The 25605-nt window shown below is 46.5% G+C and overlaps 2 protein-coding genes across 2 annotated transcripts; both read left to right on the top strand.

Moving 5' to 3' along the window:
* The first annotated feature begins 561 nt into the window (after positions 1 to 561).
* On the top strand, positions 562 to 1527 carry LOC135873520 (olfactory receptor 51G2-like). Its single transcript, XM_065398106.1, has one exon. It carries the CDS (start codon positions 562 to 564, stop codon positions 1525 to 1527), a length of 966 nt encoding a protein of 321 aa, XP_065254178.1.
* Positions 1528 to 12433: 10906 nt separating this feature from the next.
* Positions 12434 to 13399, top strand: LOC135873519 (olfactory receptor 51G2-like). The gene has a single exon (XM_065398090.1). The coding sequence runs from the start codon at positions 12434 to 12436 to the stop codon at positions 13397 to 13399; it is 966 nt and encodes a 321-aa protein (XP_065254162.1).
* The last annotated feature ends 12206 nt before the right edge of the window (positions 13400 to 25605 follow it).

The following is a 25605-nucleotide window of genomic DNA, read 5'->3' as shown; positions in this document are numbered from 1 at the left end:
AGTTAAATGAGGATCTACATCCTCCTTCCTATGAGTGTCAATGGGCTTTGAATCAGACCCATTGATACTTGTGCTCTTTTGTAAATCACTTTGAGATTTATAAATGCAAAGCTCTATATAAGAACAGGATATTATTAAGTACCAGAGGGGTAGCCGTGTTAGTCTGGATCTGTAAAAAGCAACAGAGGGTCCGGTGGCACCTTTAAGACTAACAGATGTATTGGAGCATAAGCTTTCGTGGGTGAATGCCCACTTCGTCAGATGCATGCGTCTGACGAAGTGGGCATTCACCCACGAAAGCTTATGCTCCAATACATCTATTAGTCTTAAAGGTGCCACAGGACCCTCTGAGGATATTATTAGTAAAGGAATTTTATAACTGATCTGGGGATCTGTGAGTACCACAAGGGTTTTTAATCAAAGTACTGACTCCAACCTGTCTGAAGAGCAGTGGGAGGATGGGCCATATTTTCTGTCATGGTGTCACGTATTTTTAATAATGTTGCTTTTAATTGTAGGGGATGTGGTTTAATAAACTGACCAGAACCTCCCCAGAGCATCATGCCAACCTGCAATGAAACCAACATGAGTCCTGCAACATTCCTCCTGGCAGGCATCCCAGGGCTGGAAGCTGATGGCTCCTGGATCTCCATCCCTTTCTGTTCCATGTACCTCACTGCAATTTTAGGAAACAGTCTGATTCTGTTTGTGATAAAGACACAGCAGAATCTCCATCAGCCCATGTACTTGTTCCTTTCTATGTTGTCTGTCACCGACCTTGGCTTATCTGTTTCCACCTTGCCAACAATGCTCAGCGTCTTCGTGTTTAATACCAGAGAAATTGGAATTGATGTCTGCCTGGCCCAACTTTTCTTTATTCACACTTTCTCCATCATGGAATCCTCTGTACTATTAGCCATGGCATTTGACCGCTTTGTTGCAATACGCCACCCGCTGAGATACGCTTCGACTTTAACCAGTGCAAGGATAGGATACATAGGGCTGGCGATAATAATCAGGGGTAGTGGTCTGCATATCCCAGCTGTCATTCTTCTCAAGAGGTTGCCGTACAGCAAGATCCAACCTCTCTCTTATTCGTATTGTTTGCATCCAGATGTGATGAAGATGGCCTGCGCAGACACTACGCCCAACAGCTTCTATGGTTTGTTTGTTGTCCTTTCTTCTCTGGGATTAGACTCAGTGCTCATTGTCCTGTCTTACATCATGATCCTTCAGACTGTACTGAGTATCACATCCTGGCAAGAGCGTCTCAAGGCTCTGAACACCTGTGTCTCCCACATCTGTGTCACCCTGCTTTTCTACACCCCACTGATCAGTTTGTCTATGATTCACAGGTTCAAGAAAAAAGCTCTTCCTCAGAGTCAAATTCTTCTTTCTTATCTCCACCTCCTCTTTCCCCCTGTGTTAAATCCCATTGTATACAGCATAAAAACAAAAGAGATTCGTAAACGGATCATGAAGATCTTTCAAAACTATTCCACTAACAGACTCCAATGGGGGCACTGATTTGGTCTGTCTAATCTGTCTATCTAGAAGGCAATATGGCCCCTGGTGTCTAAGTGCCTGTGTCATGCTGAGCCAGTGAGGATTAAGCAACCAGCAGGCCGGTTGAACTAAAAGTAACCTTTCAAGATATATTAAAATGTATTGAAATGGTAAACAGTGCCATTCCTCATAGATAGCCAGCAAAGCCATGGTAAATAAACTAGAATTCTTGAAATAAAGGTCTGTGTTGTTAGAGAATCAAAAGTAGATACTAATTCTATTTGTCTGGGTTTACCTATATCGTATTAGAATTGCAACAATGTGACCAAATTAGCTTGTAGATGTTAAATTTCAGTTCCTGTAAGTAATGTTTCATTACCTATTCTCTTGATTCTGAGATCAAAAGGGGATATTAACAGTTAGATGAAACTTATGGTGTAATAATATCATTGTCTTTATTTCTCTTTGAAGTTTGTAATAAACTAACTGTGAAGCATTTCAATGGTTAATGGCCTTATGCTAATCAATGCTAATAGTTATCAGTGTATACATAGGAAATAGAGATTTATTTCAAAGCAACAATGCACATTACCTAATCTTCATGCAAGGAAGGCCCTCTGTGATCATTTGCGGACAAGAGGCTAATCCGCTGAACTTCAGTTATAAAGGGACTTTGGGGCCTGATCCTTACTATCTCAGATCTGCTTAAACTTTGTCAGGGGAAATTCAAGTGACAAGATGGAGGACTTCTGGATTAGCCCTGCAATTCCTATGGAAGAATTTGAAAAAACTCTGCATATGGACTGCCTATTGGACTATGACTTTTTCCATTAATTCCAGAAGGATTTCTACAATCGGCAGCCTCACCATCTCTGCTTTGAAACTGACCTATGAACTGGATTCATATATGTATGTATAATGATCGTTTAACACAATAACTCTCTTCCTTTTCCTTTTAAATAAATCTTAGATTAGTAAATAAGAATTGGCTGTGTGTATTTGACCTGGTGTGTAATGTGTCCGATCTCTTGAGAGTGGTAGAACTTTACAGATGGTGAATAAGATTTTAAATAACCCTCACTAGATGGACTTGGCTGTCTCCGTCGGAGCCAAAGGCCTGACTGATTAAAGAGAACTGTATTTTGACTTCTTGGTATCCAGTAAGGTATTATAGAAGCTGTTTGGCTACTGGTTGGTGAATCATTTATAAGAATAAGCCATCAGTTTTGGGAATTGTCTGCCCTATTCCTTGCAGTTTGCCTTGATTGAGCATTCTCAGTATATCCCCTCCAGCGACCATGGTCACAGCCCCCCAAAAGGAAATATTGCATTGTTCGCCAAAAAAAATCCCAGTTAGCAAAACTGCAGTCCTGTACCCTTAAAGCTTCTCCTTCATGAATAAAGTGTATCCTGTTTTGTACAGGGAATTAAGTTGTTCAGTGGAATACATATAAGGAAGAAGGAGTTTTAAGGGAGGAAGACTACATGCATTCATTCCTAAACTACTTAGCAGGTTGACTTGCAAATTCTCTGAAAACTCGTTCTGCACTCAGAAAGTAAGTGTTACAGTGTTGGCTGAGGCTACACCATATTTTTCATAGATAAATAAATTGAATCCTTGCTCTAAGGGTAAAACTTGACTCAACTTTAACTATGGCTTCACTATTGATGCCACCATAATAAAATAGAATTTTTCAGCATTTTTACCTTGCTCTTAATTGTAAATAATTATTATTAATATTTACTTATTTGTTGAAATCCTTCCTTAATATGTCCTTTATTAATGAAATCTGCATACCATGAAGCCTTCTGTTAATCTGTTCCGCACAGTCTGCCATACTCATCTTCATAGATTAAAAGGCTAGAAGGGATGTAATGATCTAATCTAACATCCTGTGTAACAGGTCATTGAATTACACCTAGCAATTCCTGCCTCAAGCCCAATAACTCCTGGTTGAAATATAACAGATTTGTTAGAAAGACCCACTGAAGTCACCATGGTCATATGCCCATTGCAGTGGTCTTTTCCAGCCCTCCCCGGTTGCCCAGAGAATGTTAGATTGTTTCGTCTTTCCACTGAGAGCCCATTCCTGCCAGGCTAGGTGAAAAACTAGTTCCAAACACTTCTCCAGCAGAGTGAACCCTTTTGTTTGTTTGGAAACCAACCGACAAGTGTATTTGTTAGCCAAAAGTATTTGGTGAATGTAGTGGGGCATCTGCCCCACTCCTGGAGAACAGGGGAAAAGCAGCCAAGTTAGGCTGATTGGGGAAGCAGCCACAGCTGTGGCCAGCTCAATCAGGGCCCAGCTGGCCTTATAAGAGGGCTGGGGGCCAGGAGCTGAAGGAGTCTCACTCTAGTCCTGGAGTGGGAAGGGTTAGCTGCCTGGGAGCAAGGTACCTAAGGTGGAGCAGGGCTGGGGAATAGGGCAAGGGAGCTGGGGAGCTCCAGCCTGGTAAACCCCCAGGCTGCAGGCCTTGGTGAAGGCCTACAAAGGTACTTGGGCTGCAGAGATACAGCCTGGGAATAGGCAAAAGCAGGTGGTCCTAACCCCTTGCCAATGATGAGTGGCCATTACAGACTGCAGACTGCAGTCTGCCCAAGTGAGTGGGGGCTAGATGATGACTGGCAGTAGCCAGTGAGGCAAGGTGGATTTAGAGTATTGGGGGTTCCCCTAGGAGGGGAGACCCAGAGCGTGGGGGTACTGCGGTGGGGCAGAACCCCACGGAAAAGGGCACTGGGGTCTGGGAGGGACACGGGGCCAGCGGCAGGTGAGACACCGGCCTGCAGAGGGCACTCCATATGCTGGAAAAGAGCTAATTCCCAGTTGACCAGCAGTAGGCGTTGTGCCTGTGAGTCGTCGCCCCACTACAGTAAACGACTGGTCATATAAGCCCACATGGCTTAGCTTCTAATCATTGATTGGTTGACTATCAAAATGACTAATAATGCCCTCTCTTGCTCTCACTCTCTCTCCTGAGATTGCTGATTAGTGCACATGTATTTTGGAGTTTGGGAGCCTGTCTAGGAACGAGACCTATCTCCAAGTTCTGGGGGCAGTGGGCCAGGTACACAGCCTTGTTCCAGTTCCTTTGCAACAGAGGGGGCATTTGGGTTCCAAAGTCAAGTTGGAACCCTTCAACTTTTAAACAGAGGGGTCTCCAACTCAAGCATTTCTGCCAATCACAAGGAGAATATCACCTGGGGAGAGAGAGAAAGACAGATGATCTTGTAGCTACCATGAGTTACGTAGATCAATGCCAATACCTTAAGTTCCACCCAGAAGCAGATCGGCAGCTAGAGCAGATCTCAGATCACTGATGTTGGTTGCTCAACACCATATATACTGCTTAGCAAACAAATCGCTGCATTGTTGTGATGGGTTCCCTCGAACTGGTGTGACAGACGTGCTCAGGATGCCACCTGGAACTGGGGTACCATTGAGCCCTCTGTCTTACCAACCTTCTCACACTGTGATACTGGGACAAGCTGCAAACTTCTCCACAGCCAGGGACACACCCAGCTGAGTTACATGAATTCTTTTCCCAGCCACTCATGAACAATAGAGAGACTCCAGCCAATTCCCCCAGTTCCCCAGCCTAGGACCCCAGAGTTGTACCGTCTTGCTGTGGTCAGAAGCCTGAGCATTGTAAGTTTATTACCTAGTCCAACCTTCCCTCAATGTGGAGAGGACAATGCACCAGCCCCTGTTCCTGAGCAGATTTCCTCAAGCTCTTCACGCAAAATACACTGGTTTAGATCAAATATAAAACAGATTTATTAACTACAGAAAGATAGATTTTAAGTGATTATAAGAAGAGATCAAAGCTGATTACCTAAGAAATAAAAGTAAAAACACAATCTGAGTTCTATACACTAGACAGGATTTGAATCAAGCAGTGTCTCACTCTGATAAATAATACAAGCAGGTCACAGATCTTCCATTTTCAGGCTGGAAATTCTCTTCAACCTGGGACCACCTCCCCAGTTCAGTCTTTGTTCTCTAGATATGTTTCCAGGTGTTGAGTTGTGAGGGGAGTGAAGACAAAGAGATGATGTCACTTCCCCCTTTTATAACTTCTTGTAGCTTACTGAAAAGATTCTTTGCTGTGCGGTGAGTCAGCCTCCATTGTGTACGTGCTATCTCTGACCAGGTGTCCAATTTTTTACCAGAACGCCTGGTCGAAAAGGGATCCTGGTGGCTCCGGTCAGCACCGCCGACTGGGCCGTTGACTGTCCGGTTGGCGGTGCCGCACAGGAGTGCTGGCAGGCTCCCTGCTAGCCTCCATGCTGCGCGACTCCCGAAAACAGTGGCATGTCCCGTCTCCGGCTCCTATGCGTAAGGGCAGCCTGGAGCTCCGCATGCTACCCCCACCCCAAGCGAACCACGGCCAATGGGAGCTGCGGAGGTGGTGTCTGCGGACGGGGCAGCATGCACAGCTGCCTGGTTGCACCTCCGTGTAGGAGCCAGCAGAGGGACATGCTGCTGCTTCCTGTAGCCACCTGAGGTAAGCGTCTCCGAGAGCCTGCACCGCTCACCCCTGAACCCCTCAGTCCCAGCCTGGAGCATGCTCCTACACCCCAAACTCCTCATCCCCAGCCTCACCCCAGAGTCTGCACCCCCAGTCAGACCCCTCACCCCCACACACACACCCCAACCCCCTACCCCACCCTGGAGCAACCACCCGCACAGTGAACCCCTCATTTCTGGCTGCACTTCCCTACACATCACTTCCTATACAGTTCCTATAAGAAACGTCTTTATTCTTTGCCCCTACTCCAAGCCCCTTCCAAATTTTTCTATGTTGCTTCTTTCCAGCAGTTTCCCCACTGCCTTCCCTCCCTGGCGACTTGGGCAGCTTCCCTCATGGATCTCCCTGCTTCTTATAGGCACTGTCTCTGGGTACACTAACCTGACCTGCTCCTTGTGGTTCACTCCAGCCTGCCTTTGCCCAGCCCTTCCCAGAGTGAAGGAGTTCCTCTTGCTTCTCACTACTGGGTCAGCTGCCTGAGTTCTCTTGTCTCCCTGTGTAGTCCTCTCGGGCCGCTCACAGCTGAGATCACTAATTGTAATTAAGGCTAAGATTTTGTCATGGTTATTTTTAGTAAAAGTCATGGACGGATCACGGGCAACAACAAAAAATTTACGGAAGCCCGTTACCTGTCCCTGACTTTCACTAAAAGTAACTGTGACAAAATGGGGCTGAGCCCGAGCCCTGCTGCAGGAGGGGAGGGAGGGGGGTCCAGCACCTGTGTCCCCCAGCAGCCAGCACACACACAGTCTCTGTGTCACACACACACACACACACACACTGTTTCTGAGTCACACACAGACAGTCTCTGTGTGTCTCACAGACACACACACACATACAGTTTCTGTGTCACACACACAGGGTCTGTCTCACATGCAGGCTGTGTGTCACACACACACACTGTCTCAGTGTCACACACACACAGTCTCTGTGTGTCTCACAGACACACACACTCAGTCTCTGTCTCTGTCTCTCTCCCTCTCTCTCACACTTACACACACTTTCTGTGTCACACCCCTCCCAACACTGTTGTTGTTGTTACTTCTTGGGACTTCCTGCAAAGCACATATATTCTCTGTAATTTTATTCTTTCAAAGTGTGTTATTTTAGTTTTTTTACTGGTCTATGCATTTCATCATTTTTATTTCTCTCTTACACTTAAATTTAATTCTTTGAGTAGCGAGTTCAAAAATGCCTAACTTGTCCTGGCTGGAGTAATTATCCCTACTGGTAACTTTTAAAATATATATATTATATCTAGGTTTTATATTTCTACTGGTGGCGCACATCTACACCTTACCTTGGTGCACATAACAAAATTTATTCCACACATGGGTGGAAAAAATTAGAGGGAACATTGTCCAGCACCCACTACAGCTGACGGCTCCAGGGTCCCTGGTAGCTGGTAGCTCCAGGGTCCCCCAGAGACCGTGGCTGCTCAGATCTATGGGGATCACCTCCCTGATGTCGTGGCTCAGAACTCCAGGGCCGGTGGCTAAGCTCTCTGGGGCCTCCTACAGTGTCTGAGAGCCTCTGGGTCTAGCATCTCAGAGCTCTGGGTCCCCCTACTGCCGCAGAAGCTCAGAGCTCCAGGTCCCCCCATGGCAGCTTAGAGCTGGGGGCTCCCATTGTCTGTGATGCCTCAGAGCTCCAGGGCCCCCGCCGGCTGACAGCTCCTGCCCCGCCACCCTGGGCCTGAAGCGGAAAATGTCATGGAGGTCACGGAAGTCACGGATTCCATGACTTCTGTGACATAATCTTCACCTTCATTATAATTAAGTGGTCAGATCAGGACCAGCTGAGGGATAGCTGCTAGGTCACAGGCAAGGCGGCGTCCAGCTCCTCTAAGGGTATGTCTACACTATGAAATTAGGTCCAAGAAGACCTGGTAGTGCGAGACAAAGGACCAGCCTTGTCTCTGGCATGCCTGATGAATTTGATGGTATAGGCTTCCCAAATTGGTAGGGATTAGGTTTGAGTGTTGAGCAGCTAAGCTGTATTGCAAAGCTGAGCTGATAGAAGATAGGAAAGAGCTACCCACCTGCATGGCTGTTTGCCCTCTTATAGGGTCCTGGCATTACCACAATCAGGGCCCAGCCTACCATGCCTACCAGCCTACCATGCCTTATTTCCTTACCCAGATAAATCTTCGGGTACACTTACTCTATAGATTAACATATTACGACATATACACCTCTACCCCGATATAACGCTGTCCTCGGGAGCCAAAAAATCTTACCGTGTTATAGGTGAAACTGCATTATATCGAACTTGCTTTGATCCACCGGAGTGCGCAGACCGCACCCCCACCCCCGGAGTGCTGCTTTACCGCGTTATATCCGAATTTGTGTTATATCAGGTTACGTTATATTGGGGTAGAGGTGTATTCATACATAGTAATATCGATTATCTCATCCCCAAAACTGTTACCCTTGTCCTAACTTATGACTTCCATGTACTGTGGTGTACCCTGCAGTTACTGGTCTGTTCCAGACTTATTATAACTATTATGAATAACATATACTGGAATTCAGCATAAACAAAACCCAAGAAAATAATATAATCAGTCAAACCAATAACACATTGTAGCAAGCTAGCAAACTGGCCTTATGGGCTACAGTTCCCCACTTAATTTAGGGAACTGGGACAAACTGATGGGTGGGATTTCAGTGACATTTAAAGAGATGTGTAACTTGTGAAATCTTCATATAAATGATAAAAGCTGAAATGTGTAACTTTGGGGAGCACACTTTCTGAGTAAGGGGAATGCAACATCACTGCACAAGACAGCTTCCAAAAAACTGGTATCATATGCACCTTTTTCTTGTATTATTTTATTATGGGGTTAGAGAAGTAAACCTGATATTATTTATTTGGCCTCTTGAACATATTTCATTACAAATGAAAGCCTGGTCAAGCAATTGACTACACAATTGATCAACAACCAGTATGAAACACTCCTTCCTCTCAGATTCAGTATTTAGACACAATGAAGGCACCCACGGAAATAATTCTCCTGAGCAAAAGTGCTGTTGAAGTTTACGAGCCTTCAGCATTAAAGAAATTAATGGAAATTTTTAGTTTTGTTTTTATTATTGTGCTCCAAAGAAAGATTCTGGAAATGGTAAATGCTGTTTCAAAACTGCTACAATCCAAAGACAGAGACCTATACAAAGCAGCAGTATTACTTCCCAATGTCACTGAACTTGTAGCTACATTTCAAATAGAGTTCAAAGAAGCCAAATGTTCAGCAAGTAAATTATCAGGAAAATGGGGCAGACAAATCAAGTCTGAGGAAAAGTGCTTGAGAAAGGCAGAAAGACAGGGGAGCTGCTCATTTTGTGGCAGACCAGGGAGGAAAGCAACCATCAGCTCCAAGGGAGATGAGCTGAGGGAAGACAGAATTTCTCCCTGAACAACTGCCCAAAAGAGTGAAATGGAGGGGCCGATGGCCTGTAAGGGGCAGGGCAAATGGCAGCCCCCTTTATCCCCTCAGGGCAGGGGATATGGAGGGGATGATGGTGTGCAAAGGGGGATGGGGCTGATGGGAAGTTGAGGGGAGCTGGTCATGGGGATCTGGGGAAAAAATCTGGTGGGGGGAGCAGTTGGAGTCAGGATGGGGAGGAGGTGGAAGAGGCCAGAAGTAGGAGAACTGGTGGCCGGAATGGAACCTTGCGGGAAGGTGACCACACAGAGACAAAGGAGGACGGGGGGCTGCAGGGCAGAACCGAGGGGCTGGGAGGGCAGGATGAAGTCTTTGGGGCCTGGAGTGGGGAAATGGGTGACAAGGTGAGGAGGGGATCCTGTGTGGAGGAATGGCATTGATGAGAAGAGAGGATTACTGGGCTGGAGAAGGGGCTGCATAATGACTTCATGGTCGGAGGGGGGCTTGATGGACTATGGAGGAGAATGGATGGATGTGCGGTTTGCATTGTGGGTTCCTAAGGGGATGTATGTTGTGGCTGCACAATACACCGGGGGCTGTGGGAGATTCCCTGGAACTGTGGGGAGATCTGGCTGCTTTGTTTAAATTGCACAATACAATAAATTGTTTCAAATCCAGTTAATGGAAAGATTACAAGTTCACCCACCCATGTGCCATATGGTCCACACTTGGTGGTGTCGATCCACAATAGTACGTGTGGAATTTTGGCTTGTTAAAGCACAGGCATCTCCAGGTCTGTCAGTCTGGCACCTTTCACAAGAACTAAATTCTCTTTGAGGAAAAAAAAATCAGGGTCAAATCCTGACCGAAAGCAAGTCAACACCAGTCCCCTGACACATGCAGTTATACCATTTACACCAGCTCTGGGATGGACGATTGCTGAATATTGCGAAACATCTTGTGAATTGGGTTACCCCTTAATCCCAGAAGCTGCACCAGTCGGTGCAGAAATATTTCAAATCATTTACCTTTTAGGTATTTTCCATTTGTGCTGGTCGAGCTAAAACGTGTAACAATAAGATCAACGGTGATTCCCAATTGATTAACTGATCCTCAAGGGCTTTTACCCGCTGCGCTATAAATGTTTCCACACTGCGTGCCTGACAGAAAGAGGGAATGTTTGTGAGCAGAGCGTTTAAGCTCTGCTTCCTCAGGAGTAAATGATGAACACTCTCCAGCTTCTATTTTCGTGGCTTTGGTAAGTGCACTGTTCATATTGAATCTATTGCACTTATATTAATAGGCAGTCTCAACTGCTTGAAATGTTTAATCTCTAAACAATGAGAATTGCACATTTTTATTATCAGCGTCATTATTAGTTATTTTATAGAAAACCCAAAGCCCTAGGAGGACAGGTCCCTGCCTTGTGGTGCTTGCAATCTGAAGGCCCAGTGGTGCAAAAATTGCCCATGTAGCTTGGAATTTTCCATGAATGAAGAACACAAATCCCAGTGGAAGCCAGCTTGTGTTTTTAACCCCCTATGGCACTTTTTTGTAAGTACCATTGACTTGCCTGGTGCTGTGTATGGTAACAAGGAACCTAGGAATGGCCATAGCACATCCAAACTGAGGTCTATCTAGACCCATAACTTGACTGACAGTCACTAGCACCAGACACTTAACAGCAAGGGGTGCAATTAACCCTGGAGTGGCAAATACTGACTAACCTGCCTGTAGTTTCTAGCTAATGGGAGAGTGTGCTGTAACCTCTGAAAGGGTGACTTGCACTTCGTGCAGATTCTGGAGGCATGGTGCTTGCTTGGAATATAACACCTCCCGGAGTGTCTGCTAGGATACCATACGTGGGAAAATCGAACTCTTTGTCTTTGCTCCAACAAAACTTAACTTCAATGAGGGTTTTGCTGGGTAAGGGCCAGTTGAGCTGGTTTATGTCCCTAGGAGTCATGCACATAACTGAGGATAGGGTTTTCACAGTAAACTTTGCACATGGCAAAATTCCAGGTTGAGGAATGCTGGCACTCTGCACAGGGGTGGATTTCACCCAGTGTGAGCAAAGGAGACATCTAGAATGAAGATAATACACAGCTAACATTCACAGTCTTCAGCTGCTCCTTTTCTTTTAGTCCTCTTCCCCTCCAATACTAACATAATGTACAACAGTAGGGGCAGGCTGGCATTTATAGCTAAAACATAGCAGAGCTGGATTTTGTTCCCTGTTCAGCCACAGCCTCCTTGTGTGGCTTTGGGCAAGTCACTGTCAGTCATCACTGAGTAGTTTGTATGAACGCTTCTCAGCCCATAGGCAATTCACAAAACATATAATTTTTCTCCTGTCAAATAGGTAACCCATTTACTTTTTGATGGTGGACCCAAGCTAAACAGTTGAGATCTGGATCCAGACTGAAACCTTGTTCCAAAATGCACGGGTGTTCTGATCCAATGTTTTGGTTCAGGTCCACTCTGCTTTTCTTATGTGCCATTTAATAATGAGTTCATACAAGTCTTCATATGCCAAGCTCCATCTAGGGGATAGGGTGTGGTCCAGTCTAATGAAGGGGCACTCATCTGAGAGCTGGGAGACCTGAATTCTGTCACTGATCTCCTGTATGGCCTTGCACAAGTTGATTACCTGTTCTGTGCTTTAGTTTCCCCCTCAGTTAAATGAGGATCTACATCCTCCTTCCTATGAGTGTCAATGGGCTTTGAATCAGACTCATTGATACTTGTGCTCTTTTGTAAATCACTTTGAGATTTATGAATGCAAAACTCTATATAAGAACAGGGTATTATTAGTAATGGAATTTTATAACTGAGATGGGGATCTGTGAGTACCACAAGGGTTTTTAATCAAAGTACTGACTCCAACCTGTCTGAAGAGCAGTGGGAGGATGGGCCATATTTTCTGTCATGGTGTCACGTATTTTTAATAATGTTGCTTTTAATTGTAGGGGATGTGGTTTAATAAACTGACCAGAACCTCCCCAGTGCATCATGCCAACCTGCAATGAAACCAACATGAGTCCTGCAACATTCCTCCTGGCAGGCATCCCAGGGCTGGAAGCTGATGGCCCCTGGGTCTCCATCCCTTTCTGTTCCATGTACCTCATTGCAATTTTAGGAAACGGTCTGATTCTGTTTGTGATAAAGACACAGCAGAATCTCCATGAGCCCATGTACTTGTTCCTTTCTATGTTATCTGTCACTGACCTTGGCTTGTCTGTTTCCACTTTGCCAACAACTTTCAGCGTCTTCCTGTTTAACGCCAGAGAAATTGACATTGATGTCTGCCTGGCCCAACTTTTCTCTATTCACACTTTCTCCGTCATGGAATCCTCTGTACTATTAGCTATGGCATTTGATCGCTTTGTTGCAATACGCCACCCGCTGAGATATACTTCGACTTTAACCAGTGCAAGGATAGGAAACATAGGGCTGGCGATAATAATCAGGGGTAGTGGTCTGCATATCCCATCTGTCATTCTTCTCAAGAGGTTGCCCTACAGCAAGATCCAACCTCTCTCTCATTCATATTGTTTGTATCCAGATGTGATGAAGATGGCCTGTGCAGATACTACACCCAGCAGCTTCTATGGTTTGTTTGTTCTCCTTTCTTCTCTGGGTTTAGACTCAGTGCTCATTGTCCTGTCTTACATCATGATCCTTCAGACTGTACTGAGTATCACATCCTGGCAAGAGCGTCTCAAGGCTCTGAACACCTGTGTCTCCCACATCTGTGTCACCCTGCTTTTCTACACCCCGCTGATCAGTTTGTCTATGATTCACAGGTTCGAGAAAAAGGCTCTTCCTCAGAGTCAAATTCTTCTGTCTTATCTCCACCTCCTCCTCCCCCCGGTGCTCAATCCCATTGCATACAGCATAAAAACCAAAGAGATTCGTAAACGGATCATGAAGATCTTTCAAAACTATTCCACTAACAGACTCCAATGGGGGCACTGATTTGGTCTGTCTAGTCTGTCTATCTAGGAGCCAATATGGCCCATGGTGTCCAAGTGCATCTGTCACGCTGAACCGGCGAGGATTAAGCAACCAGCAGGCCGGTTGAACTAAAAGCAACTTTAAAGACATATTAAAAAAATATTGAAATGATAAACAGGGCCATTCCTTGTAGATAGCTAGCAAAGCCATGGTAAATAAACTAGAGTTCTTGAAATATAGGCCTGTATTGTTAGAGAATCAGAAGTAGATACAAATTGTATTTGTCTGGGTTTACCTATATCTTATTAGAAGTTCAACAATGTGACCAAATTAGCTTATAGGTGCTAAATTTCAGATCCTATCAGTAATGTTTCATTACCTATTCTCTTGATTCAGAGATCAAAAGGGGATATAAACATTTAGATGAAACTTATGGTGTAATAATATCATTGTTTTTATTTCTCTTTGAAGTTTGTAATAAACTAACTGTGAAGCATTTCAATGGTTAATGGCCTTATGCTAATCAATGCTAATAGTTATCAGTGTATACATAAGAAATAGAGATTTATTTCAAAGCAACAATGCACATTACCTATTCTTCGTGCAAGGAAGGCCCTCTGTGATCATTTGTGGACAAGAGGCTAATCTGCTGAACTTCAGTTATAAAGGGACCTTGGGGCCTGATCCTTACTATCTCAGATCTGCTTAAACTTTGTCAGGGGAAATTCAAGTGACAAGATGGAGGACTTCTGGATTAGCCCTGCAATTCTTATGGAAGAATTTGAAAAAACTCTGCAAATGGACTGCCTATTGGACTATGACTTTTTCCATGAATTCCAGAAGGATTTCTACAAATCGGCAGCCTCACCATTTCTGCTTTGAAACTGGTGTATGAACTGGATTCATATGTGTATGTATAATGATCTTTTAACACAATAACTCTCTTCCTTTTCCTTTTAAATAAATCTTAGATTAGTTAATAAGAATTGGCTGTAAGTGTGTATTTGACCTGGTGTGTAATGTGTCCGATCTCTTGAGAGTGGTAGAACTTTACAGATGGTGAATGAGATTTTAAATAACCCTCACTAGATGGACTTGGCTGTCTTGGTGGGAACCAAAGGCTACATTGATTAAAGAGAACTGTATTTTGACTTCTTGGTATCCAATAAGGTATTATAGAAGCTGTTTGGTTACTGTTTTGGTGAATCATTTATAAGAATAAGCCATCAGTTTTGGGAATTGTCTGCCCTATTCCTTGCAGTTTGCCTTGATTGAGCATTCTCTGTATATCCCCTCCAGCGACCATGGTCACAGCCCCCCAAAAGGAAATATTGTATTGTTCGCCAAAAAAAATCCCAGTTAGCAAAACTGCAGTCCTGTACCCTTAAAGCTTCTCCTTCATGAATAAAGTGTATCCTGTTTTGTACAGGGAATTAAGTTGTTCAGTGGAATACATATAAGGAAGAAGGAGTTTTAAGGGAGGAAGACTACATGCATTCATTCCTAAACTACTTAGCAGGTTGACTTGCAAATTCTCTGAAAACTCATTCTGCACTCAGAAAGTAAGTGTTACAGTGTTGGCTGAGGCTACACAACATTTTTCATAGATACATAAATTGAATCCTTGCTCTAAGGGCAAAACTTAACTCAACTTTAACTATGGCTTCACTACTGATGCCACCATAATAAAATAGAATTTTTCAGCATTTTTACCTTGCTCTTAATTGTAAATAATTGTTATTAATATTTACTTATTTGTTGAAATCCTTCCTTAATATGTCCTTTATTAATGAAATCTGCATACCATGAAGCCTTCTGTTAATCTGTTCCACACAGTCTGCCATACTCATCTTCATAGATTAAAACACTAGAAGGGACATAATGATCTAATCTAACATCCTGTGTAACAGGTCATTGAATTACACCTAGCAATTCCTGCCTCAAGCCCAATAACTTGTGGTTGAAATATAACAGATTTGTTAGAAAGACCCACTGAAGTCACCACGGTCATATGCCCATTGCAGTGGTCTTTTCCAGCCCTCCCCGGTTGCCCAGAGAATGTTAGATTGTTTCGTCTTTCCACTGAGAGCCCATTCCTGCCAGGCTAGGTGAAAAACTAGTTCCAAACACTTCTCCAGCAGAGTGAACCCTTTTGTTTGTTTGGAAACCAACCTACAAGTGTATTTGTTAGCCAAAAGTATTTGGTGAATGTAGTGGGGCATCTGCCCCACTCCTGGAGAACAGGGGAAAAGCAGCCAAGTTAGGCTGATTCGGGAAGCAGCCACAGCTGTGGCCAGCTCAATCAGGGCCCAGCTGGCCTTATAAGAGGGCTGGGGGCCAGGAGGTGAAGGAGTCTCACTCTGGCCCTGGAGTGGGAAGGGCTAGCTGCCTGGGAGCAAGGTACCTAAGGTGGAGCAGGGCTGGGGAATAGGGCAAGGGAGCTGGGGAGCTCCAGCCTGGTAAACCCCCAGGATGCAGGCCTTGGTGAAGGCCTACAAAGGTACTCGGGCTGCAGAGATACAGCCTGGGAATAGGCAAAAGCAGGTGGTCCTAACCCCTTGCCAATGATGAGTGGCCATTACAGACTGCAGACTGCAGTCTGCCCAAGTGAGCGGGGGCTAGATGATGACTGGCAGTAGCCAGTGAGGCAAGGTGGATTTAGAGTATTGGGGGTTCCCCTAGGAGAGGAGACCCAGAGCGTGGGGGTACTGCGGTGGGGCAGAACCCCACGGAAAAGGGCACTGGGGTCTGGGAGGGACACGGGGCCAGCGGCAGTTGAGACACCGGCCTGCAGAGGGCACTCCATATGCTGGAAAAGAGCTAATTCCCAGTTGATCAGAAGGAGGCGCCGTGCCTGAGAGTCGTCGCCCCACTACAGTAAACGACTGGTCATATAAGCCCACATGGCTTAGCTTCTAATCATTGATTGGTTGACTATCAAAATGACTAATAATGCCCTCTCTTGCTCTCACTCTCTCTCCTGAGAGTGCTGATTAGTGCACATGTATTTTGGAGTTTGGGAGCCTGTCTAGGAACGAGACCTATCTCCAAGTTCTGGAGGCAGTGGGCCAGGTACACAGCCTTGTTCCAGTTCCTTTGCAACAGAGGGGGCATTTGGGTTCCAAAGTCAAGTTGGAACCCTTCAACTTTTAAACAGAGGGGTCTCCAACTCAAGCACTTCTGCCAATCACAAGGAGAATATCACCTGGGGAGAGAGAGAGAAAGACAGATGATCTTGTAGCTACCATGAGTTACGTAGATCAATACCAATACCTTAAATTCCACCCAGAAGCAGATCGGCAGCTAGAGCAGATCTCAGATCACTGATGTTGGTTGCTCAACACCATATATACTGCTTAGCAAACAAATCGCTGCATTGTTGTGATGGGTTCCCTCGAACGGATGTGACAGACTTGCTCAGGATGCCACCTGGAACTGGGATACCACTGAGCCCTCTGTCTTACCAACCTTCTCACACTGTGATGCTGTGACAAGCTGCAAACTTCTCCACAGCCAGGGACACACCCAGCTGAGTTACATGAATTCTTTTGCCAGCCACTCATGAACAATAGAGAGACTCCAGCCAATTCCCCCAGTTCCCCAGCCTAGGACCTCAGAGTTGTACCGTCTTGCTGTGGTCAGACGCCTGAGCATTGTAAGTTTATTACCTAGTCCAACCTTCCCTCAATGTGGAGAGGACAATGCACCAGCCCCTGTTCCTGAGCAGATTTCCCCAAGCTCTTCACGCAAAATACACTGGTTTAGATAAAATATAAAACAGATTTATTAACTACAGAGAGATAGATTTTAAGTGATTATAAGAAGAGATCAAAGCTGATTACCTAAGAAATAAAAGTAAAAACACAATCTGAGTTCTATACACTAGACAGGATTTGAATCAAGCAGTGTCTCACTCTGATAAATAATACAAGCAGGTCACAGATCTTCCATTCTCAGGCTGGAAATTCTCTTCAACCTGGGACCATCTCCCCAGTTCAGTCTTTGTTCTCTAAATATGTTTCCAGGTGTTGAGTTGTGAGGGGAGTGAAGACAAAGAGATGATGTCACTTCCCCCTTTTATAACTTCTTGTAGCTTACTGAAAAGATTCTTTGCTGTGCGGTGAGTCAGCCTCCATTGTGTACGTGCTATCTCTGACCAGGTGTCCAATTTTTTACCAGAACGCCTGGTCAAAAAGGGATCCTGGTGGCTCCGGTCAGCACCGCCAACTGGGCCGTTGACTGTTCGGTTGGCGGTGCCGCACAGGAGTGCTGGCAGGCTCCCTACTAGCCTCCATGCTGCGCGACTCCCGAAAACAGTGGCATGTCCCGTCTCCGGCTCCTATGCATAAGGGCAGCCTGGAGCTCCACATGCTACCCCCACCCCAAGCGAACCACGGCCAATGGGAGCTGCAGAGGTGGTGTCTGCGGACGGGGCAGCGCGCACAGATGCCTGGTTGCACCTCCCTTTAGGAGCCAGCAGAGGGACATGCTGCTGCTTCCTGTAGCCACCTGAGGTAAGCGTCTCCCAGAGCCTGCACCGCTCACCCCTGTACCCCTCAGTCCCAGCCTGGAGCATGCTCCTACACCCCAAACTCCTCATCCCCAGCCTCACCCCAAAGTCTGCACCCCCAGTCAGACCCCTCACCCCCACACACACCCCAACCCCCTACCCCAGCCTGGAGCACCCACCCGCACAGTGAACCCCTCATTTCTGGCTTCACTTCCCTACACATCACTTCCTATACAGTTCCTATAAGAAACGTCTTTATTCTTTGCCCCTACTCCAAGCCCCTTCCAAATTTTTCTATGTTGCTTCTTACCAGCAGTTTCCCCACTGCCTTCCCTCCCTGGCGACTTGGGCAGCTTCTCTCATGGATCTCCCTGCTTCTTATAGGCACTGTCTCTGCGTACACTAACCTGACCTGCTCCTTGTGGTTCACTCCAGCCTGCCTTTGCCCAGCCCTTCCCAGAGTGAAGGAGTTCCTCTTGCTTCTCACTACTGGGTCAGCTGCCTGAGTTCTCTTGTCTCCCTGTGTAGTCCTCTCGGGCCGCTCACAGCTGAGATCACTAATTGTAATTAAGGCTAAGATTTTGTCATGGTTATTTTTAGTAAAAGTCATGGATGGATCACGGGCAACAACAAAAAAATTACGCAAGCCCGTTACCTGTCCCTGACTTTCACTAAAAGTAACTGTGACAAAATGGGGCTGAGCCCGAGCCCTGCTGCAGGAGGGGAGGGAGAGGGGTCCAGCACCTGTGTCCCCCAGCAGCCAGCACACACACAGTCTCTGTGTCACACACACACACACACACTGTTTCTGAGTCACACACACACACAGTCTCTGTGTGTCTCACAGACACACACACACATACAGTTTCTGTGTCACACACACAGGGTCTGTCTCACATGCAGGCTGTGTGTCACACACACACACTGTCTCAGTGTCACACACACACAGTCTCTGTGTGTCTCACAGACACACACACTCAGTCTCTGTCTCTGTCTCTCTCCCTCTCTCTCACACTCACACACACTTTCTGTGTCACACCCCTCCCAACACTGTTGTTGTTGTTACTTCTTGGGACTTCCTGCAATGCACATATATTCTCTGTAATTTTATTCTTTCAAAGTGTGTTATTTTAGTTTTTTTACTGGTCTATGCATTTCATCATTTTTATTTCTCTCTTACACTTAAATTTAATTCTTTGAGTAGCGAGTTCGAAAATGCCCAACTTGTCCTGGCTGGAGTAATTATCCCTACTGGTAACTTTTAAAAAATATATATTATATCTAGGTTTTATTTTTCTACTGGTGGCGCACATCTGCACCTTACCTTGGTGCACATAACAAAATTTATTCCACACATGGGTGGAAAAAATTAGAGGGAACATTGTCCAACACCCACTTCCATTACGGCTGACAGCTCCAGGGTCCCTGGTAGCTGGTAGCTCCAGGGTCCCCCAGAGACCGTGGCTGCTCAGATCTATGGGGATATCACCTCCCTGATGTCGTGGCTCAGAACTCCAGGGCCGGTGGCTAAGCTCTCTGGGGCCTCCTACAGTGTCTGAGAGCCTCTGGGTCTAGCATCTCAGAGCTCTGGGTCCCCCTACTGCTGCAGAAGCTCAGAGCTCCAGGTCCCCCCATGGCAGCTTAGAGCTGGGGGCTCCCATTGTCTGTGATGCCTCAGAGATCCAGGGCCCCTGCCGGCTGACAGCTCCAGCCCTGCCATCCTGGGCCTGAAGTGGAAAATGTCATGGAGGTCACGGAAGTCACAGATTCCATGACTTCTGTGGCATAATCTTCACCTTCATTATAATTAAGTGGTCAGATTAGGACCAGCTGAGGGATAGCTGCTAGGTCACTGGCAAGGCGGAGTCCAGCTCCTCTAAGGGTATGTCTACACTACGAAATTAGGTCGATTTTATAGAAGTCGATTTTTTAGAAATTGATTTTATACAGTCAATTGTGTGTGTCCCCACTAAGCACATTAAGTCGGCGGATTGCATCCACAGTACCAAGGCTAGCGTTGACTTTCAGAGCGTTGCACTGTGGTAGCTATCCCACAGTTCCCGCAGTCTCCACCGCCCATTGGAATTCTGGGTTGAGCTCACAATGCCTGATGGGGCAAAAACATTGTCGCGGTTGGTTCTGGGTACATGTTGTCAGGCCCCCCTCCCTCCATGAAAGCAATGGCAAAAAATAGTTTCTCACCTTTTTTCCTGGGTTACCTGTGCAGACAACATACCATGGCAAACATGGAGCCTGCTCAGCTCACCATCACCGTATGTCTCCTGGGTGCTGCTGACAGACGCGGTACTGCATTGCTACCCAGCAGCAGCAGCAGCTCCTTGCCTTTGCAGCAGCAGATGGTGCAGTACGACTGCTAACCGTCGTCGTCGTCTCCTGGGTGCTCCTGGCTGACGTCGGTGAGGTTGGTCAGGGGCACCTGGACAAAAATGGGAATTACTCCAGGTCATTCTCCTCTTTAAGTTCCATCTAATGGAGATTCAGTCCTGCCTGGAATATCATGCGAGCTGGAGGCTTCTGCATCAGGCTGCTCTCCCAGCTGGCAGCACAGCGTGGTCGCACCTACCCCAGCCTAGCCCTTGCTCCCATGGCTCATGAAGCCTGGACAGTAGTAAGGAGCAGTTCAACTATAGGCTGAAAAAGTGCAGAATGGTGGCAGAATGTGCCTTTGGATGTTTAAAAGCTTGCTGGCACTGTTTGCTGACTAGGCTGTTTGCGATTAGATTAGAAGAGGCTTTGAAAACCAGTTTCATGACTGGCCAGGCTTCTGTGTGATGGTTGTGTGTGTTTCTCCTTGATGCAAACCCGCCCCCTTTGTTGATTTTAATTCCCTGTAAGCCAACCCTGTAAGCCATGTCATGAGTTGCCCCTCCCTCCACGAGAGCAACGGCAGACAATCGTTTCGCGCCTTTTTTCCGCAAACACCATACGACAGTAAGCATGGAGCCCACTCAGATCACCGCAGCAGTTATGAGCACTGTAAACACCATGCGCATTATCCTGCAGTGTATGCAGCACCGGAAGCTTCAAAAGCAGGCGAGGAGGCGATGGCAGCGCGGTGACGAGAGTGATGAGGACATGGACACAGACTTCTCTCAAAGCATGGGCCCTGGCAATTTGGACAGCATGGTGGTAATGGGGCAGGTTCATGCCATGGAACACTGATTCTGGGCCCGGGAAACAAGCACAGACTGGTGGGATCGCATAGTGGTGCAGGTCTGGGATGATTCCCAGTGGCTGTGAAACTTTCGCATGCGTAAGGGCACTTTTATGGAACTTTGTGAGTTGCTTTTCCCCAACCCTGAAGCGCAAGAAAGCAGCCCTCACAGTTCACAAGTGAGTGGCGATAGCCCTCTGGAAGTTTGCAATGCCAGACAGCTACCGGTCAGTCGGGAATCAATTTGGAGTGGGCAAATCTACTGTGGGGGCTGCTGTGATCCAAGTAGCCTACACGATCACTGAGCTGCTTCTATTAAGGGTAGTGACTCTGGGAAATGTGCAGGTCATAGTGGATGGCTTTGCTGCAATGGGATTCCCTAACTGTGGTGGGGCGATAGACGGAACGCATATCCCTGTCTTGGGACCGAAGCACCAAGGCAGCCAATACATAAACTGAAAGGGGTACTTTTCAATGGTGCTGCAAGCACTGGTGGATCACAAGGGGACGTTTCACCAACATCAGCGTGAGATGGCCGGGAAAGGTACATAACACGTGCATCTTTAGGAACTCTGGTCTGTGTGAACAGCTGCAGTAAGGGACTTACTTTCCAGACCAGAAAATAACCGTTGGGGATGTTGAAATGCATATAGTTATCCTTGGGGACCCAGCCGACCCCTTAATGCCATGGCTCATGAAGCCATACACAGGCAGTCTGGACAGTAGAATCATAGAATCATAGAATATCAGGGTTGGAAGGGACCTCAGGAGGTCATCTAGTCCAACCCCCTGCTCAAAGCAGGACCAATTCCCAACTAAATCATCCCAGCCAGGGCTTTGTCAAGCCGGGCCTTAAAAACCTCCAAGGAAGGAGACTCCACCACCTCCCTAGGTAACGCATTCCAGTGCTTCACCACCCTCCTAGTGAAATAGTGTTTCCTAATATCCAACCTAGACCTCCCCCACTGCAACTTGAGACCATTGCTCCTTGTTCTGTCATCTGCCACCATTGAGAACAGCCGAGTTCCATCCTCTTTGGAACCCCCCTTCAAGTAGTTGAAGGCTGCTATCAAATCCCCCCTCATTCTTCTCTTCTAGAGACTAAACAATCCCAGTTCCCTCAGCCTCTCCTCATAAGTCATGCGCTCCAGACCCCTAATCATTTTTGTTGCCCTCCGCTGGACTCTTTCCAATTTTTCCACATCCTTCTTGTAGTGTGGGGCCCAAAACTGGACACAGTACTCCAGATGAGGCCTCACCAATGTCGAATAAAGGGGAATGATCACGTCCCTCGATCTGCTGGCAATGCCCCTACTTATACAGCCCAAAATGCCGTTAGCCTTCTTGGCAACAAGAGCACACTGTTGACTCATATCCAGCTTCTCGTCCACTGTGACCCCTAGGTCCTTTTCTGCAGAACTGCTACCTAGCCATTCGGTCCCTAGTCTGTAGCTGTGCATGGGATTCTTCCGTCCTAGGTGCAGGACTCTGCACTTGTCCTTGTTGAACCTCATCAGGTTTCTTTTGGCCCAATCCTCTAATTTGTCTAGGTCCCTCTGTATCCGATCCCTACCCTCTAGTGTATCTACCATGCCTCCTAGTTTAGTGTCATCGGCAAACTTGCTGAGAGTGCAGTCCACACCATCCTCCAGATCATTAATAAAGATATTAAACAAAACCGGCCCCAGGACCGACCCTTGGGGCACTCCGCTTGAAACTGGCTGCCAACTAGACATGGAGCCATTGATCAGTACCCGTTGAGCCCGACAATCTAGCCAGCTTTCTATCCACCTTACAGTCCATTCATCCAGCCCATACTTCTTTAACTTGGCAGCAAGAATACTGTGGGAGACCGTATCAAAAGCTTTGCTGAAGTCAAGGAATAACACATCCACTGCTTTCCCCTCATTCACAGAGCCAGTTATCTCATCATAGAAGGCAATCAGGTTAGTCAGGCACGACTTCCCCTTGGTGAATCCATGCTGACTGTTCCTGATCACTTTCCTCTACTCTAAGTGTTTCATAATTGATTCCTTGAGGACCTGCTCCATGATTTTTCCAGGGACTGAGGTGAGGCTGACTGGCCTGTAGTTCCCCGGATCCTCCTTCTTCCCTTTTTTAAAGATGGGCACTACATTAGCCTTTTTCCAGTCATCCGGGACCTCCCCCGGTCGCCATGAGTTTTCAAAAATAATGGCTAATGGCTCTGCAATCTCATCCGCCAACTCCTTTAGCACCCTCGGATGCAGCGCATCCGGCCCCATGGACTTGTGCACGTCCAGTTTTTCTAAATAGTCATGAACCCTTCTTTCTCCACAGAGGGCTGGTCACCTTCTCCCCAGATTGTGCTGCCCAGTGCAGCAGTCTGGGAGCTGACCTTGTTTGTGAAGACAGAGGCAAAAAACTATAGGCTGAGCAAGTGCAGAATGGTGGTAGAATGTGCATTTGGACATTTAAAAGTGCGCTGGCACAGTTTATTGACTCGGTTAGACCTCAGCGAAACCAATATTCCCATCGTTATTACTGCTTGCTGTGTGATCCACAATATCTGTGAGAGTAAGGGGGAGACGTTTATGGCGGGGTTGGAGGTTGAGGCAAATCGCCTGGCTGCTGATTACGCTCAGCCAGACACCAGGGCGATTAGAAGAGCACAGCAGGGCATGCTGCACATCAGAGAAGCTTTGAAAACCAGTTTCATGACTGGCCAGGCTACGGTGTGAAAGTTCTGTTTGTTTCTCCTTGATGAAAACCCACCCCCTTGGTTCACTCTACTTCCCTGTAAGCCATCTGCCCTCCCTTCCCGCCTTTGATCACCACTTGCAGAGGCAATAAAGTCATTGTTGTTTCAAATTCACAAATGGGGGTATAACTGACAAGGTAGCCCGGGTGGGTGGGGGAGGAGAGAAGCACCGGGTGGGGTGGTGGAGGAGGGAAGGACAAGGCCACACTGCACTTCAAAACTTATTGAATGCCAGCTTTCTGTTGCTTAATCAGTCCTCTGGGGTGGAGTGGTTGGGTGGCCGGAGGCTCCCCCACTGCGTTCTTGGGCGTCTGGGTGAGGAGGCTATGGAACTTGGGTAGGAGGGCAGTTGGTTACACAGGGGCTGCAGCGGCAGTCTGTGGTACTGCTGCCTTTCCTGCACCTCAGCAATATGCCAGAGAATATCAGTTTGATCCTCCAGTAGCCTAAGCATTGCTTCCTACCTACTCTCATCACGCTGAAGCCACCAATCATCTTGATCCTGCCATCTCTCCTCTTGCTCCCGTCACCTGTCCTCACGTTCATTTTGTGCTTTCCTGCACTCTGATAGCACAGATTCATCTCCCCATACAGCGATCAGATCCAGTACCTCCCGTTCGGGCTCTTTCAGTGTGGGAGGACTGCATGAGCTCAGAGAACATTTCGTCACGAGTGCGGTTTTTTCGCCTTCTAATCTTCACTAGCCTCTGGGATGGAGATGATACGGGGAGCACTGAAACATTTGCAGCCACAGGAGGAAAAAAAAGGGAGAGTAGTATTTAAAAAGACACATTTTAGAGAAAAAATAACAGGAGTACTTGTGGCACCTTAGAGACTAACAAATTTATTAGAGCATAAGCTTTCGTGGGCTACAACCCACTTCTTCGGATGCATATAGAGTGAACCATATATTGAGGAGATATATATACACACACATACAGAGAGCATGAACAGGTGGGAGTTGTCTTACCAACTCTGAGAGGCCAATTAAGTAAGAGAAAAAAAACTTTTGAAGTGATAATCAAGATGGTTCAGTACAGACAGTTTGATAAGAAGCAAGTGTGAAAATACTTACAAGGGGAGATAGATTCAATGTTTGTAATGGCTCAGCCATTCCCAATCCCTATTTAGCCCTGAGTTGATTGTGTCTAGTTTGCATATCAATTCCAGCTCAGCAGTCTCTCGTTGGAGTCTGTTTTTGAAGTTTTTCTGTTTTAAGATAGCCACCCGCAGGTCTGTCAAAGAATGGCCAGACAGGTTAAAGTGTTCTCCCACTGGTTTTTGAGTATTATGATTCCTGATGTCAGATTTGTGTCCATTAATTCTTTTGCGTAGAGACTGTCCGGTTTGGCCAATGTACATGGCCATTTACATGTACATTTTAGAGAATAATGGATAGACTCTTTCATGGTGAACCAAGCTGTTAACATTACATAGCATGGGTGCTTTCTTTACAAGGTCGCATTTTGCCTCTTATATTGAGGGCCTGCCGGTTTGGTGTGAGAGATCACACATGCAGGGCTGGCGGGCAACATAATTCAGCTTGCAAGCAGACATGGTAAGCCACAATCTTTTGGCTTCTTTAAGCTTCATAACATGTGGGAATGGTTTCAAACAGCAGCACCCTCATTTCCCATACAAAGCACCCATTGGGTTGGCTATTTAAAATGGGTTGGCCATTTAAAAGAAGGGGCTGTGGTTTTGGGGTTAACATGCAGCACAAATCCAACTAACCCCCCCCCACACACACACAATTCTTTGGGATGATCACTTCACCCCCTCCCCACCGGTGACATGGCTAA

Source organism: Emys orbicularis, chromosome 1 (genome assembly GCF_028017835.1).
Source record: "Emys orbicularis isolate rEmyOrb1 chromosome 1, rEmyOrb1.hap1, whole genome shotgun sequence".
NCBI lineage: Eukaryota > Metazoa > Chordata > Testudines > Emydidae > Emys > Emys orbicularis.
Note: the sequence above shows the minus strand (reverse complement) of the source record. Positions and strands in the feature narration are given on the sequence as shown.

Excerpts from the sequence above, each read along its gene's own strand:
- LOC135873520 (XM_065398106.1), top strand. The coding sequence starts at position 562 with ATGCCAACCTGCAATGAAACCAACATGAGTCCTGCAACATTCCTCCTG.
- LOC135873519 (XM_065398090.1), top strand. The coding sequence starts at position 12,434 with ATGCCAACCTGCAATGAAACCAACATGAGTCCTGCAACATTCCTCCTG.